Source organism: Palaemon carinicauda, chromosome 41 (assembly GCF_036898095.1).
Source record: "Palaemon carinicauda isolate YSFRI2023 chromosome 41, ASM3689809v2, whole genome shotgun sequence".
Classification (NCBI taxonomy): domain Eukaryota; kingdom Metazoa; phylum Arthropoda; class Malacostraca; order Decapoda; family Palaemonidae; genus Palaemon; species Palaemon carinicauda.
This window is the reverse complement of record NC_090765.1, coordinates 57,418,032-57,435,659: the sequence shown is the minus strand read 5'-3', so window position 1 is coordinate 57,435,659 and position 17,628 is coordinate 57,418,032. Positions and strand designations below refer to the sequence as shown.

The 17,628-nt window shown below is 40.0% G+C and overlaps 1 protein-coding gene across 1 annotated transcript in view; it reads right to left on the bottom strand.

Annotated features, from left to right (window-relative positions):
* Positions 1-5,751: 5,751 nt before the first annotated feature.
* LOC137632435 (tyrosine-protein phosphatase non-receptor type 4-like) overlaps positions 5,752-17,628 on the bottom strand; it is an 80,675-nt gene continuing 68,798 nt past the window's right edge. Inside the window, exons 6-11 of the mRNA XM_068364367.1 lie at positions 12,733-12,993; positions 11,899-12,112; positions 11,468-11,597; positions 9,569-9,686; positions 8,805-8,971; positions 5,752-8,550 (exon numbers count right to left, since the gene is read on the bottom strand). Of these exons, the coding sequence (XP_068220468.1) occupies positions 8,464-8,550; positions 8,805-8,971; positions 9,569-9,686; positions 11,468-11,597; positions 11,899-12,112; positions 12,733-12,993 (977 nt within the window). The 3' untranslated portion in view covers positions 5,752-8,463. The remainder of the gene's footprint in view (positions 8,551-8,804; positions 8,972-9,568; positions 9,687-11,467; positions 11,598-11,898; positions 12,113-12,732; positions 12,994-17,628) is intronic.

Genomic DNA, 17,628 nt, shown 5'->3' with positions numbered 1-17,628 from the left:
GGTTGTGAAACCAATGTTCTTGCTGAAGGCATGAACCTCACTGACTCTCTTAGCTGTTGCAAGGCAAACGAGAAAAGCAGTCTTGAGGGTAAGATCCTTGAAGGAAGCTGACTGGAGAGGTTCGAACCTAGATGTCATAAGGAACCTTAAGACTACGTCTAGATTCCAGCCTGGAGTGGAAAGACGACGTTCTTTAGACGTCTCAAAAGACTTGAGAATGTCTTGAAGGTCCTTGTTGGAAGACAGGTCCAAACCCCTGTGGCGGAGAACTGAGGCCAACATGCTCCTATATCCTTTAATCGTAGGTGTTGAAAGGGATCTCTCATTCCTAAGATGTAGAAGGAAGTCAGCTATTTGGATCACAGAGGTATTGGTAGAGGATATTGAATTGGCTCTACACCAGCTTCGGAAGACCTCCCACTTAGACTGGTAGACTCTACGAGTGGAAACTCTTCTAGCTCTGGCAATCGCACTGGCTGCCTCCTTCGAAAAGCCTCTAGCTCTAGCGAATCTTTCGACAGTCTGAAGGCAGTCAGCCGAAGAGCGTGGAGGTTTGGATGCAACCTGTCTACGTGTGGTTGACGTAGAAGGTCCACTCTTAGAGGTAGAGTCCTGGGGAAGTCGACTAGCCATTGAAGTACCTCTGTGTACCATTCTCTTGCAGGCCAAAGGGGAGCAACCAGCGTCAGCCGTGTCCCTTCGTGCGAGACGAATTTCTGCAGAACTTTGTTTATTATCTTGAACGGAGGGAATGCGTACAGGTCGAGATGGGACCAGTTCAGAAGAAAAGCATCCACATGAACCGCTGCAGGGTCTGGAACAGGGGAACAATAAAGCGGAAGTCTCTTGGTTATGGAGGTGGCAAACAGATCTATGGTAGGTTGACCCCACAAGGTCCAAAGTCTGTTGCACACACTCTTGTGGAGGGTCCATTCCGTGGGAATGACCTGATTCCTTCTGCTGAGGCGATCCGCTGAAACATTCATATCGCCCTGGATGAACCTCGTGACCAGAGTGAGGTTTAGACCTCTTGACCAAATGAGGAGGTCCCTTGCGATCTCGTAAAGGCTCCTCGAATGGGTCCCTCCTTGCTTGGAGATGTAAGCCAAGGCTGTGGTGTTGTCTGAATTCACCTCCACCACTTTGCCTAGCAGGAGGGACTTGAAGTTCAACAGGGCTAGATGAACTGCTAACAGTTCCTTGCAATTGATGTGGAGTAATCCTTGTTCCTTGTTCCATACTCCTGAGCATTCCCGTCCGTCCAAGGTCGCACCCCAGCCCGAGTCCGATGCATCTGAGAAGAGATGAAGATTGGGGGTCTGGATGGCCAATGATAGACCCTCCTTGAGAAGGAGATTGTGCTTCCACCACAGGAGAGTGGTCTTCATCTCTTGGTTGATAGGGATAGAGACTGCTTCTAGAGTCGAGCCCTTGTCCCAATGAGCAGCAAGATGGAATTGAAGAGGGCGGAGGTGGAGTCTTCCTAGCTCGACAAACAGGGCCAGTGATGAGAGGGTCCCTGTGAGACTCATCCACTGTCTCACTGAGCAATTGCTCCTCTTCAGCATGCTCATGATGCACTCTAGGGCTTGGTTTATCCTGGGGGCCGATGGAAAAGCCCGAAAATCCTGACTCTGAATCTCCATTCCCAGGTACACAATGGATTGGGAGGGAATGAGTTGAGATTTCTCTATATTGACTAATAGACCTAGGTCTCTGATTAAGTCTAAAGTCCAATTGAGGTTCTCCAGACAACGACGACTCGTGGAGGCTCTCAACAGCCAGTCGTCTAGGTAGAGGGAGGCTCTGATGTTTGATAAGTGTAGGAATTTCGCTACATTCCTCATCAGATGAGTAAAGACCATAGGAGCTGTGCTTAGGCCAAAACACAGGGCTTGGAACTGATAGACAACCTTTCCGAAAACGAATCTCAGGAAAGGTTGGGAGTCTGGATGAATGGGAACGTGAAAGTATGCATCTTTCAAGTCCAACGAGACCATCCAGTCCTCCTGTCTGACCGCTGCTAAGACCGACTTGGTCGTCTCCATCGTGAACGTCTGCTTGGTGACATACTCGTTGAGAGAGCTGACGTCTAGCACCGGTCTCCAACCTCCTGTCTTCTTGGCCACAAGAAAGAGACGGTTGTAGAAGCCCGGGGATTGATGGTCCCGGACTATAACCACTGCCTTCTTCTGCACAAGTAGCGACACCTCCTGTTGCAATGCTAGCCTCTTGTCCTCTTCTTTGTAGTTGGGAGAGAGGTTGATGGGCGATGTGGTCAGAGGTGGTTTGAGGCAGAATGGAATCCTGTAACCGTATCTCAGCCAACTGACAGACTGTGCGTCTGCACCTCTCTTCTCCCAGGCTCGCCAGAAGATCTTGAGTCTGGCTCCTACTGTTGTCTGGAGAATCTGAGAGTCAGTTCTTTCCCTTAGATGTCCTGGATCCTTTCCTAGACTTGCTCCTGTGAGAGTCTGGACGGGAGCTTCCTCGGCTGGGGGCTCTACCACGAAAGGGCGGTATGAACCTCGTAGCCGGGGTATCAGCCACTGGGGAGCGATAAGTCTTGGGGACTGAGGTGGCAACCTTAGACTTACGAGCCGATGAGGCTACAAGATCGTGCGTGTCCTTTTGTATCAGGGCAGCAGACAAGTCCTTAACTAGCTCCTCGGGAAAGAGGAACTTTGAGAGTGGAGCAAAAAGGAGTTGTGACCGTTGGCAAGGTGTAATGCTGGCGGAAAGGAAGGTACACAGTTGTTCCCTTTTCTTCAACACCCCTGATACAAATAACGACGCTAGCTCACCCGATCCATCTCTGATGGCCTTATCCATGCGGGACATTATTAGCATGGCAGAATCTTTGTCCGCAGGAGAGGTTTTCTTGCTGAGGGCTCCCAGGCACCAGTCGAGAAAGTTGAACATTTCAAATGCTCTGAACAACCCTTTCAGAAAATGATCCAGGTCTGAGAAGGTCCAACAAACCTTCGAGCGTCTCATAGCAGTTCTCCGAGGCGAGTCCACCAGACTTGAGAAGTCAGCCTGGGCAGAGGCAGGTACTCCTAAGCCTGGTGCTTCCCCTGTGGCATACCAAACGCAACCTTTCGAAGCGAGCTTCGTTGGAGGGAACATGAAGGAAGTCTTGCCAAGGTGTTGTTTAGACTGCAGCCACTCCCCTAAGATCCTTAAAGCCCTCTTGGAGGATCTAGCTAGGACAAGCTTAGTATAGTTGGACTTAGCTTGTTGTACGCCCAGCGAAAACTCAGATGGTGGAGAGCGGGGAATAGCAGAGACGAAGTGGTCTGGGTAAATCTCCCTGAGTAGAGCCAAGACCTTACGAAAATCAATCGACAATGGAGAAAGCTTAGATTCGTCCACGTCTGATGAGGGATCAAGGTGTGCCTCCTCATCATCCGACACCTCATCAGCAGAGGGTAGCGAAGCGATCGGACCAGAATGCTGAACCGCAGAGTCAGAACGGGTAGGAACAATAACAGTGGTTTCCTCTTCCAGTAACTGTTGAGGGAAAACCTGAGGCTCAGACTGCAAAGGCTGAACAACAGACGAAGCAGAAGGCAGGCGCATGGGTGAAGGAGGTTGACTCCTAGCAAGAGAGGTTGAACCCAAGGATTGCACAAGCTGAGCGGAGGACGGAGGCGGAGTAGTCCGTTCCTGTTCCTGTGAGATGAGCGGAGCATGATGAGGTTGAGGCTGCGCAGAACAAGGTAAAGTTCTCGCAAGCTGAGGCTCCTGAGGCGCAAGTCCAGGGTGTAGAGGAGCTTGCCTTGAGGAGGGTTGAGCTCGCTGCAGCGATGGCTGAGCAGACAGACTCACGGAGGGGAGGGGTTGTTGTACCCCAACCGAGAGTTGCACCACTGGTGGAGCAGCAAGGGGAGGCGGAGGAAGAGTGGAATAACTCTCCTGATCCCAAAGCAAGGGTTGCCTTAAAGAAGGCTGAGGCTGAACACCACTGGGAACAGCGAACTCCGAAAGTGGCTCAACATCGTACGCCTGGCAGATGGTGCTGCGACCAGGCGGAGCAAGTGCAGGCGGGGCGAGCACAGGCGGAGCGAGAACAGGCGGAGGGAGTGTAGGCGGAGGAGGAGGTGCAACACTCTCAGCCCGACACTCACGCATCAAGTCCGAAAGCTGAGCCTGCATGGACTGAAGCAGGGTCCACTTGGGATCGGCAGAAACGATAACAGACTGAGGTAAAGTCACAGTCGGGCTCTGTTTTGGCAGAACCTTACTCCTCTTGGGCGGAGTACAGTCGACAGATGACTGAGGAGAGTCAGAGCTGAGCCAATGACTGCAACCTGGCTGAGCACTCGCGGACTGGACTCTACGTTTAAGCGGTCTCGAGACCTGAGACCAACGTTTCTTCCCTGCTAGTTGATCAGCGGACGAGAATAAGACGGGCTCAATCGTCTGCAGGTGGGAGTGACGGTCTAAGGAAGACACGCCCGCAACCACCGAGGATAGTTCTGTGCGCCTAACAAGGCCTGTCGAACCCTTAAGCCCTTCGACATTGCTTCTCCCCTGGGCATGGGAGCTTGCAAGAGGTCCCGGACTGGGAGGACGACTGGCTCGCACAGAAAAATCCTCACGCACCACACTGGCACCACTAGCACTTGGCACTGCACCGACACTAGCACTCGTCACAGCACTGGCACTAATTCCACCCACTGCACTCTTGACCTTCAGTTCTTTAACTTCGGCCATCAGAGACTTATGGTCACTTACCACTGATTCTACTTTATCGCCTAAAGCCTGAATAGCACGCAAAACAACTGACATATCAGGCGGAGGGCACACAGTAGGTTCGGGGGTAGCCACTACAGGGGTAGGAAAAGGTAGGGGATCAGGAGGTGAGGAAAACATAGAAGAGTGAGAAGAACTTCTCCTAACTCTACCTCTCTCTAACTTAGATGAATATTTTAAAAGACGGACAAATTCCAATTCCGAAAGTCCGGCGCATTCCTCACATCGATTTTCTAACAGACAGGGCCTGTCCCTACAGTCAGAACAAGCGGTGTGAGGATCTACCGAGGCCTTCGGAATACGCCTATTGCAAGACCTACATCGTCTATGGGAGGGGGCTTGCGAAACGTCAGACATCTTGTTTCAAAGAGTTAGCCAAAGGGTGATCCAAAAACAAGCAAAATTCGTTAACCGTTATATCAGTATTATATAAAAGCTATCTAGCTAATATAAGAAGGATTCCAGTAAAGCGACAGCCGTTAATCTGAGAGAATACTTCACCAAATATCCGTGAATAAACTCGAAGACCATAAGCGTATCCCAGAACGTCTAGCCGGAAGCACGACAGAGGAATAATTGAGGAGGTGTCAACAACAAATGATTGAGTACCTGGCCACAGGTGGCGCTGGTAAGTACACCCCCTTCTAGTATTGTGATAGCTGGCGTATCCCTCCATAGAATTCTGTCGGGCAACGGAGTTGACAGCTACATGATTATCGGGTAAGTTTAATATTGAAAAACCTTTTTATCATGTTAAGTTATTCTCTCTCATAATATAGTTTGATATATATATATATATATATATATATATATATATATATACATATATATATATATATATATCCCTTAAAGATTAATGCAGGTGAAATACATTCCATTTTTATAACTAAGGCATACTTATGGGCCATTGTAAATTTGCAATAATTTTCCAGTAATCTGGTTTTGCTTGATCCAAGCTGTAAAAAAGAAAATGAGAGAAAATAAAACACAGTGTATTATAAACCACTTTATTGCTCACTTGTGTCAAATACAACACATTTCCCAGTCACACTGATGTTAAGACTTGAGAGAAAGATACACTTTCCCTTTTGCACATTTTTTTTATTTTTATATTTTTTCTTTCATTGTACTGACAATTGCAGATATTGCAATGTCCATTGGTTAGTCCCACTCTCTCTATTTCAGTTGATTTTTGAAATGTAAAAAAATATATGACCCCCAGCAACTAGATTATCTGGTCATATTTAACTTAACCAGTTTTAATTTCTCGATATTTGTTGAAAAAACTTCACTCCATTTTCAATAAAAACATTGTTTATTTTCTATGTTAGCCACACAAAAAAAAATTAATCACAAAACAATGGATACTCAAAAAATGTATATATAATTCGTCCATCAATAGGGAATTTTCAAAAAGGTTAGGGAGTAGGTCTAAATACGGGTATATAGCCTAAAGAAAGCAGAGAGCGCTCATTACATTACGGTATTTTAATGAACTATCAAAATATTACTATGTTCTATAAAATCAAGTCAACACTACTTTACTTAGTACAACTGTGTTCTGACAGCAGTTTCATACACCATACCCCCTGGCAATTTGAATACATACCGACAATTTCATAACAGGTTATACGATTTTCATAAGTTACAAGGCTACACCTGTTTTAGGATTTGTACACATTACTTAAATCCTGGCAATAAATAATTTATCACGGATTCATACATTACAACACCTTAAAAGTATTTCTTACAGATAAACCCTTTGAACGCTAATTTTCACATATAAAATCTGCAAGCAATTATACTACTGATCAAAGACCAATGGACATAGCAGACAAATCATCCAAACAGCTACCAAAAATTTCATCCTCAAAACCATCTTCCATTTATAAACATTGCAAGACATTACAGTATTAAAAGCAGGTAAAATTTGCACATCAAAATATTGTCCAAGGCAAAGTGTGTTGTTTCTGTGTTTACCATACCCTGAGTGGTATAGTGGGCACGCAGCACCCAAGTTGCCCTAGGGTATAAGCCTATAAGGCAGAATAGGACATCATTCAAAATTTAACCTGAATGATACAAAAACCATAAGCATCATTCACATACCTGTCAAATATTTGAACATAGGACATTTTTATCTAAAAGGTGACTGTGTTTATCACCAGTACGAGATTGTCAGCTGCTCCAGTCTGGCTCTTACTAACAAGAGGAAGGCACATCTTAGTCCCACAACTAGATACTGGTCAGGGGACTTCAATTCTTTTTTTTTTCTGGGAGAGGGGAGAAAAAGGATGGAGATAACAGGGAGTTGAAAGGAAATCTGAGAAAAACTCTTGCAGAGACATCAGCACTCAATATCAAGTCACAAAACATGACTGTATTTGACTAGGTTAAGTGTACAAAACCCATGGAGAATAGGCACTACGGTGAACATACCCTGTACTGTGGTGTTACATTACCTTGCCTCCATTACAATCTACAGATCCAGAGTCAGTGGAATTATACATTTAATAAAGCTAACATCCAGGCTGTGTGTGTCAGTATACTTTACATCAACACCAAAGGCAATGGTTCAATAACAACACTGTGCCTCATTCAATGGGGCTTTTCCTCCAACAATGACACTTGCAAATGCGGCAAGCGAGAGATGAAAACATTTTGGCAGTGGATATTGACAAAGCTCCAATTTCCTTAACTAATTGCTGACAAGAGAGTTCTCTTTTCTTAAATGAACACTTTATACTCTAGGCTTAAGAGCATTCTGATAGAAGATGACAAATGAGATTAGAACAGAGTAAAAGTGGCAAAAGTTTCTTCACAAGGTTGGAGCATTGTAGGGTCTAAATACACAAACAAATATTAAATAAATAAGGAAAAAAAATTCTTCACAAAAATCTTCACAGTCGAACACTAGGATAAGTTATGTTTGTCTTTTCTCTCTCAAAGAGGATTAGGGTAATAGTAACATTGGATATATTCACATTCCAATGCACAAGTTAGTTGGTGATCAACTAATGCATGCATGAGACAGCGTTTCACTAACACTGACAAGTGCATGAAGGAAATGGGAGGATTTATTTATTAATTCTTCCGAGTCGTTAAAAAAACATGATGCTAAAAGAAGCTGACAAGTATTCAGGACTTGAGCAATGATATTCCTTTTGATATTCTGGCTAAGACAAAACAAATATGCCTTGCATCAAAATCTGAATAAAAACGAACTGCATAAGTTGTTTAAAACCACCGAAACTAAAAGATTAAAATCTCGAATAAAATTACAATGTAAGTGTGGAGACCTTTTTAAATGCATTGTCTTCCATTTCCTTTCTGCAACAAGAATAGGGTGGATTACTTCCTTCTAAAGAGTATCATTCTCTGAAGAGGGAGTATGCTCATCCAATGATTTCTTCCTTTTTAAACTCCTAATATAGGATATGTATAGTTTTCTACTCCACGACTTATAATTTAAAATTATATCTTTTTTTCCACTTGAAACCTCTTCTACAACAGAAGTCACACGATACAATGATAAAACAAATATTTTTCCACGATTTTCAAACGATGCATTGAAAATTTCACTTTACAGGTATTTGCCAAGTTATAACCTTGACAATAATGTCCTATGAATTTAGACTAAGATATGTACACCTTTAAAGAACTTTCTTAGATGAATATCACTCAGATCTTCAGATCCAAATCCTCTCATCTCTGTTGGTACTCCGCGAGGGGTTTCACGAGACCTTCAGAATAAACTCGCTGAATAGCTTCGCAGACGAATCTGTACTGACTCTGAAAAACATAAATTAGAAATTGAGAAAACATTGCTTAAAAGCATGATTGTTACGGGAAAAAAATTAATGTAGTCCATTACTTTTTACAATTTGAACAAAATACAGTACAATACTATGATCTTTGTTGCCAAAGCTTCAATTTAAAGGCAACTAAAAGAAATATTGAGGTACAACGTAAAGTAATTACAGTACTCATATCTAATCATGCAAAAGAACTAAATGAATGATTCATTGAATTCCAATAAAACTTACAGCTGTTTGGATCATCATGGCTCGCTGATCTCTCATAGCTCTGACTACATCCAAGGGATATACAGGCTCATTTGCTTCAATCAAACACTGGGCTGTTTCCATTAGGATAAGGACTCCCGTTCTTCCGATACCCGCAGAACAGTGAACTATGGTAGGTTCGACCATTCCTGGAAGAGAAGTCTTTATTGAGCATATATTTTTCTATGAAAGAAACATGAGTTACTATGCTGTCAGCGTGAATTTTCTACGTTATCAAAATGTTACTATTTGAAGCGTACCTGAAAGGGTACAGTAGTACATACATTATATATGATGCCTTGTTCGAAAAAATGTACACACTAGCCAAAGTACATACTGTAAATCTCTATTATTTAAACAAGTACATAACTAAACACTACCATGGAGTTAGTAAACTTTAAATAATAAATGTAAAAGTTATGTGCAATCATTTTAATTTTGTTTATGATAAACATTTTGACCAACAGGATTTTTGCTCTCTTTGTAGAATTCACATACAAAACTTCCGTTTATAACTTGTCACCAACTTTGTATAATCCATCCTATCAGGAAACCCATTATATATTCACTGAACTGATATATTTTCCATATTCTATTTCATTCCACTTTAAGCTTCTGACATCAAAGGGACCCACGGAACAATTTCTCAAATTAATAAAGAATCCAGGAATACATTAAATCTATGATCAAGCATATGTTTACTTTTATGTGGTAGTATCCATTTAAATTTCAAAAAATTGTCTTACCAGCTCTTGCAGCTCGAACTTGGGCAATAAAATTCAGGAACTCGGTTGAATCATCTGGTACACCATGATCAGGCCAAGCCAAGTACTGCATGTGAGTTATGTGTCTCTCATCCTGATTCTGTAAAAGACAAATTAATATTTTTTCAAAATTAAATTCTAAAGAACATTCACAAAAACAAAGCATTTAACTCGGCTGTACACCTATAACTTATAAATTATTTTCCATAACAAATAAAATTTGAACGTAGCACTTAATTCACTTGTACCCCTATAACATATATCATTTTCCATGACTAATAAAACTTGAACGAAGCATTTATTTCACTTGTACCACTATAACCGACATATAATTTTCCATGACTAATAAAATTTGAACGAAGCATTTAATTCACTTGTACCCCTATAACTGATATATCATTTTCCATGACTAATAAAATTTGAACGAAGCATTTAATTAACTTGTACCCCTATAACTGATATATTATTTTCTATTACTAATAAATTTTGAAGACAATTTAATCCAATCAAATCAAACTTTAATACCACATTCCTTACGGCAATGCTTCAGTACCACCTATACTGCGTTCTACCCTATATCTTCCCATCTGGCTATCCAACTTCTTCGACTTTACCCGACTACAATTTTTATTTCAATTTAAAAACCATGCAAGCACTTCAAAGGCCAAGGAATGTAATCGTGGTCTTTACAACGGGCTATACATTAAAGTAATTTATTCAATACAACAGCTTCTGAATAAATAGTAGAACAAAAGAGATTGAAAATGTCTGAGCACAAACAAATCAAGTGTTCAAATAATATTTTTAAGCATTACTCTACCTGGAAATTGAACAATAATTCTGAGATCAAATAGGCAATCGTATCTTGCTAGAGCTACTGTATATGGCTGAAAGACATACTGCAAACAGTATTTATAAAGAAGCTTTATAAATATTACTCATATTGGACACAGCTCCTTAAGAAACAAGCCAGGAGGATTTGAAATGCATAATTTTCTATAATATAGCTATGTAAATATACTGGCATAAATTGATAAATGTAATTAATATCTAACAAAAATAATTAAGCAAATAATGGAATGAATGGTGAAATGTACCTCTCAGGTATGGACAGGTAAAGAGGAAATGAGACAACCGTGTTCTAAGATTACAGTTATGTGGCCACTAATTGGCGTCATAAAACTAAGTGAGTCATCGAAGATAACTTAAAATCTTGAGATAACCTACAATCTCTGGATCATGGCAAAAATTCTCCGACACACAAGTGAAACATAATTGTCACCCCTAACTATACAAAATGGATATGACTACGGCAAGATAAAAAAAAATATTAATTGGATTTTGTAATCTATATTGTGTTATCTCTCCAAAACAAAATTTAATTAACCTGAAGCCCCAAGTACTGATGTAAGTAATGAGCTGTATTTCGACCAAACGGAATCAAAATATTGGTCGAGTGAGCAGACAATTAAGTCGAAACTGTTTAAAGTTTACGAATCAAAATCTACTGGACTATTGATAAAACATGATGAAAGAGGGATTTCAGAAAGACAGTAAATAAAATTAGTGGATAAGAGTAGTATAAAAGGTTGAATAATTAGAAAAAAAAAAACATGAAAAGGAGGGGCAGACCTTAGGAAGCTACAGAAAAAGTGGATCGAGAAAGTAGTAAATATTAGTCTCCAACGAGGAATAGTAAAGCCTGGTTCGAATCAGAATTTTTGTATGGCTAAAAATTGAAAATTCTCATATTTCAACTATTAATAAAGAAGTGATTCAATCAAACCTTTTGATTCCCCTAGCATTAGTAACACTAGCGATCCAAAACAGGTTACTTAATTAAATTATAACTATATGAAAAAATTGTGGAATCGAACAAACCTCTGTGTTGATGAGAGTGAATTCTCTGAATGCAAATCCTGGAGTCTCCTCTTCTTTCAGACAGGTCACCTGAAGAGTGCCAAAATCTATGGTTTCATATAACCGAGGCCAGTAACGGTGGCACTTCACTCTGCAAGAAGTTTCACAGCATTAATTTATATGAAAGATTAATTACAGGGTTAAATTTATCTTCTATTATACATACAAGTGGGAAGTTTATGAAAGGAGGTCTAAGACTAATATTGTAAACTATTGGCAGTATAAGCAAGATCAAAATGAAAGGAAGACATTGAGAACTTAAAATTACACAGGAAATTTATACCAAAACTTTTAAAATGATAAACTTCAACATTACGACTAAATGTTGATAAAACTTTACAAAATCTGGGGTTAATTCACAAATTAGATATGTAAGAATCTCTGCAACTAACCTTCCTTGTTCTACAACCGTAGTGAGCATAACAATAAGAGTTGACTGTTGCTCCCAAACCATCTGCCAGAAGTCTGTGCAGGTTCCGGCTAGAGGTCCTTGGCACGCAATATACCGATTGATGATTCCTGAACCCTGGATTTCCATATTAACGTAAGAGGCATTGATGTAATCTCCTGACTGTGCATTTATTAGACGCACACGGGTGGTATCGTCTGTGAAAAATAAAAGCATTCAAATGAGATCTACAGCATTGAAGTAATTTTAGTTACTTTCCTAATTCTCTCAATCTGCTATGGTGTAGTGGCACTCATGTGTTCTATTTAACTAATTATTCTAAAGATTCTATCGTTAATACATAGTTTACAACAACAAATGCAGCTGTTTCTATTCCCCGCAGAACAAAAGTCTCAGACATGCCCTCATCCATGCCTGGTGTTTGGCCCCTTTTCATAACCACGCTGGCCCCAGCAGATTGGTGATGATGGGAGATTTTGTCTGATCGCTCACAGTAAACCAACCTAGTATGGGCAGTTCTGACTAGTACAGCTTTGCTGATCATGGCCACAGGCAAACTCTTTCACCATATTAAGGTATTCTCACTCAGAGGGGATAAATTTTCTCCTAGTGTATTGGCACTGGTGCATTCTAGTTAACTAATAATTCCAAAAATTTTATTGTTAAAAACTACCTTCTGACACTAGAGTCGGGGCAAAGATTCTGGGCAAAGTAAGCCCCACCCCCTGATGACGTCATATCCAATCACGTCATCAGGAGGTGGGGCTTATTTTGCCTGGAATCTCTTCAACGACTATAGAGGAGTCAAATGACTTACATGGTGAGATGTCACGATATCTATTCTTCTTCTCATTTTCTTGCCTTCGGGCCTCAGACACAGTCAGCCCCGGTTTTCTCCTATACAGTTGTTCAAACTGAGCCACCAGCGACCCGGCCTCTAGTCCCTCCGTCAGTAGCAACATAGACTCGTGCAGAGGGGCGGCTTGGCCTCCGGACACTCCGACGCTGCTGACACTAGAAGGTAGCGCCTCTGGTACATACTGGAAGGCTGGTTCTTCAAGTTCTTCCGCGAGGTACACTGTGTCAGGGGAAAAAAATAAATTTAGAATTTCCAGTTGTAGCAATTCTACAAATGAGATGATTTTACCCTATTGTTCTGATACTCTTCAAGTTCTTCCGTGAGGTCAGGAAAAAATGAATTTAGTATTTCCGTTTGTAGCAATTCTACAAATGAGATGATAGTTTTGATACTCTTCAAGCTCTTCCGGGAGGTCATGAAAAAATAAATAAATAAATTTCCGATTGATTTTATCCTATTATTTTTATACTCTTCAAGCTCTTCCTAGCAGTAAGGAAAAAATACATTTAGAATTTCAGTTTGTAGCAATCTACAAATGAGATGATTTTATCCTATTCTTGTGATAATCTTCAAGCTCATCCTAGAGCTCAGGAAAAAATACACTCAGAATCTCCGTTTATAGCAATTCTAGAAATGAGATGAATTGTTAGATCGATAAATTTGGACTTTCCGTTTAAACAAATTCTACAAACGAGATGGTTTTTATTAGATCTTTACAATAAAATAGAATATTTCGACATGTCTTACTGAGGAAAATCTAGATTATGCCGGAAATTTTCCGATGAATCCCTAACCCGAAATAAGAGTGTAAGCTATAGTCCATTTCTTTTAGCGATGCATATTTGCACCGACTCGCGGTGGTGCCCTTTTAGCTCGGAAAAGGTTTCCTGATCGCTGATTGGTTAGAATTATCTTGTCCAACCAATCAGCGATCCGGAAACTTTTCCAAGCTAAAAGGGCACCGCTGCGAGTCGGTGCAAATGTGCATCGCTAAAAGAAATGGACTATAGTAACGTTGACGGAAGATCTCGCATTTTTCTCTACTTAGCTAATAGTTTACTTTAACTGCTATACAATGCTAGAGAAGGCTATACAACAGAACAGTTTCCTGGAATAATCTTAGACATTTCTTCCTAGTATTATACATTTTCTTTACCCTTTTCTTGCTTTATTTTGGTCTGGGCTAGAAAACGACATGAGGTTTCCCAAAATTAGTTTTCTTTACTTAAGAGAAGTCACTATTAGTCCTTAACATTGGTTATGATTTGATTCATGAATTTGGGCTAAAGAGTAGAGTCCAAAATCTTAGGTTTTGCAGGTATAACATGTAAATAACACACTTCTACATCCCTTCTGAAATACAATATAGTTTTTTAGTTTAGAAAAAAAAGTGGTTTCACCCTTTAAAAACGGTATTCACGAGATAACTATTAAAATGCATAAGCCTTTTCGATTTCACATCAATACACTGTACAACCTTTTTTTTCAGCCAAAATACAATCTTTACAATATATATATATATATATATATATATATATATATATATATATATATATATAGATAGAGAGAGAGAGAGAGAGAGAGAGAGAGAGAGAGAGAGAGAGAGAGAGAGAGAGAGAGAGAGATAGAGAGAGAGAGAGAGAGAGAGAGATAAAAAGGAATTATCAACACAAGTATAACGTAATAAAATGGCAAAGTCTCAACCAAGACAACATTGCCAAAACACACAAATATTCATAACGAGAACAAAATTCAAAATACTAACATCGCTGTGGAATCCAAGACAGCAATGCTTTTAATCTCATGTGTTTCGAACGGCGTAGATGCTGAAACCATATCGTGGGCGGGTGAAGTCGTTGCATGGGTAAACCGTCTCGATAATAGGGGATGGGCGTGGGCGCAGGTATTCCCAAATCAACATACTGTGTATGATGAGTGAGGGACTGTTGTACTGACACTGACATTATAACTAGGAGTTCCTACGATATATATAAAAATATAAAACAATTCGCGTCTCAGACCGTCCACGCGTATCACTGATCACAACGATACGATCTATTGCACTGTTCTGAACTTCTGAGTCTTTCTCCCCCGATGCAAAAGGCTTTCTACTTATCTTATCTAAGCTATCAGACAGTAAGAGTACTTGAGAGTTGACGTCATCGCTTCCCGTTTCACAATGATTTACTCGAGCCAATTGAAACCCCCTTACGGGGAGAGATAATGCGTTCTTTTTTATCTGTAATCCCGCGAGGTGTTCGATTTCGAAGAATTACGTGAGGGATGGCATGCGAGACGAAGGTGAAAAAAAAATCACTGCTTCTATACTTATTACTAGCTAAATTAGAAGCCTAGTTGGATAAGCAGGTTGTTATAAGCCCAAGGGCTCCAACATGGAAAAATAGCCCAGCGAGGAAAGGAATCAAGGAAATAAACTATATAAGTAATGCACTATTAAAATACTTTAACGGTTTCTATTAATTCATTTCAGGATGATGGGAGCAACCGTATACGTACACATGTCCGTCATGGAAAGTTTACCCTGGCACAGCACAATAACAACAGCAAAAAACTCACATATTTATAAAAAATGAAAAAATAACATTCACAAATACAGCCTACTTAAAAAGTATCCACAGCCGAGAAGACAACGGTGAAAATTCCAGCATCTAGAAGAGACAGATAGAGGAGGACTTGTGACAAAGACACACACACACACACAAACACACACCAACAGCAACAGCTGAGGTCGCTCTAAAACTGGAAGGAGGAGGAGGAGGTGGAGAAGGTGGAGGAGGAGTAGAAGGAGGTGGAGAAAGAGGAGGATCTGAAGCAAGCTTGGTCGTTGCAGGCAAGACAAACAAAGCCATTACCGCCCATCCGTCCTCTCGCCGCTGGATTAACACAGAAACCGGTCACAAAACCTTCGCAACAGTTCACCACTACATCGCATTAGAGCTAAAATGGAAGTCGCCATGTGTCGTCTGGATAGGCGGAGATATACGAAATATCTATTTTCCTTTCATTTATAAAACAATAAACGGTCTTCTTTCCATTGCATAGCTGAAATACAGCCTTCAGAAATATAACTTCTTTATGGCAACCGGGAGTTCAAGGGCGAATACTCATAAGATATGAACACCTCTCTCTCTCTCTCTCTCTCTCTCTCTCTCTCTCTCTCTCTCTCTCTCTCTCTCTCTCTCTCTCTCTCTCTCCTCGGCCTAAATTGCCCCTACGTAAAAACCGTTAGCCTTATTTGATAAGATTTCATAATTGCATTTGGCTATTTTACGTTGCATGCCTAATTTAATACAATTACAGATTTACTCTACGAGTAACCTTAGAGAGAGAGAGAGAGAGAGAGAGAGAGAGAGAGAGAGAGAGAGAGAGAGAGAGATCGCCGAGTAATCATTTAGTAGCTTTACGTACGTAACCAGATTTACTTCTAAACAGATTACTGAACCATTGTAGGTCCGTTGAATAAATATATATCTATATTCCACCACTCGTAATATCATAGTATATATTTTTAAGACTGCGTTTACCTGTATAACATATATACGTGAACATACTTCGTAATATATCAAAATATTAATAATTAGTTTATTATGAATTATCATAGAAAACATAATTAAAAATCTTCAATGAGTCTTTTCGTTCAAAGAATTGCAGTCCAATTTGAAGCGATCTTTATCCAACACGACTAAGGCAGTTCATTTTCCAATCTAGCGTTTACAAGACATCAATCAACATTGCTGTACAACAGGAGTCTCGATTCTTACACATTTTTACACAAAACTTCTGTGGCTTCGTTAAATTCCACCTGCTTTTAAACGTTAGTTTATGAGTGATATTGTCTATACAAAACCTATACTGTTAGAAATTTGCATTAATAAAACGGTAAAAATTCTGGAATAAATGTTGCCAGGCATATATCGTCTTAAAAACGGATATAATGATGTAAATAGTAATATTAGGGTAACTAACACGTAAAAGATAATAATAAAGTTGGGTAGAATTACGGTTGCCTGTATTTTACTGAAACACGATTGAGTACAGTATATTCCCAAGGAGAATTTCCTATTAAAATTACGGGTTTTTAACAGTGTAGAGTAAGGACAGTCTATACCTAACCTATATAACACAACAAAACCGAAATAGAATAAGACATTTTAAGGAATTGAAAAGTAAAAACGCCAGAAACCTAATTTAAATAAGTTCATTATTATTATTATTATTATTATTATTATCATCATAAAAAGCCAAGCTACAACCCAAGTATGAAAAGCAAGATGCTATAAGCCCAAGGGCTCCAACAGGGTAAAATAGCCCAGTGAGGAAAGGAAATAAGGAAATAGATAAGCTACAAGAGAATTAATAAAAAAAAAAAAACATTTCAAGAACAGTAACGACACTAAATAGCAAGACTCCTTATATTCAGGGTTAAGACCGCTTTAAGACACCAACCTAATCATGAAAGTAATTATCAAAAGCTGTTTTCCCAGTGACATTTATATTGATTCTATCAGCGCCACCCACTCGGCTGTTTTACAGTGACCTAGTGCAGTGGAGAAGTTGACAGTCTTCTGATAACGCCAACGCAGTAACTATGGGGAATGTAAGTCTCTTAAGAGTATGGTATGCCACATGAAAATGTTAAGCCCTTTAGACGTCAATGTTCTTTCTTTTTTTTTCTTTCTTTTTTAATGGCCGTTTTCCTTCCGTTAACCTTTGAAGCGAAGACATGTATACATCTAATCACATACAAGAGATTCTTTTATATATATATATATATATATATATATATATATATATATATATATATATATACACACATATATAATGTGGCGATGT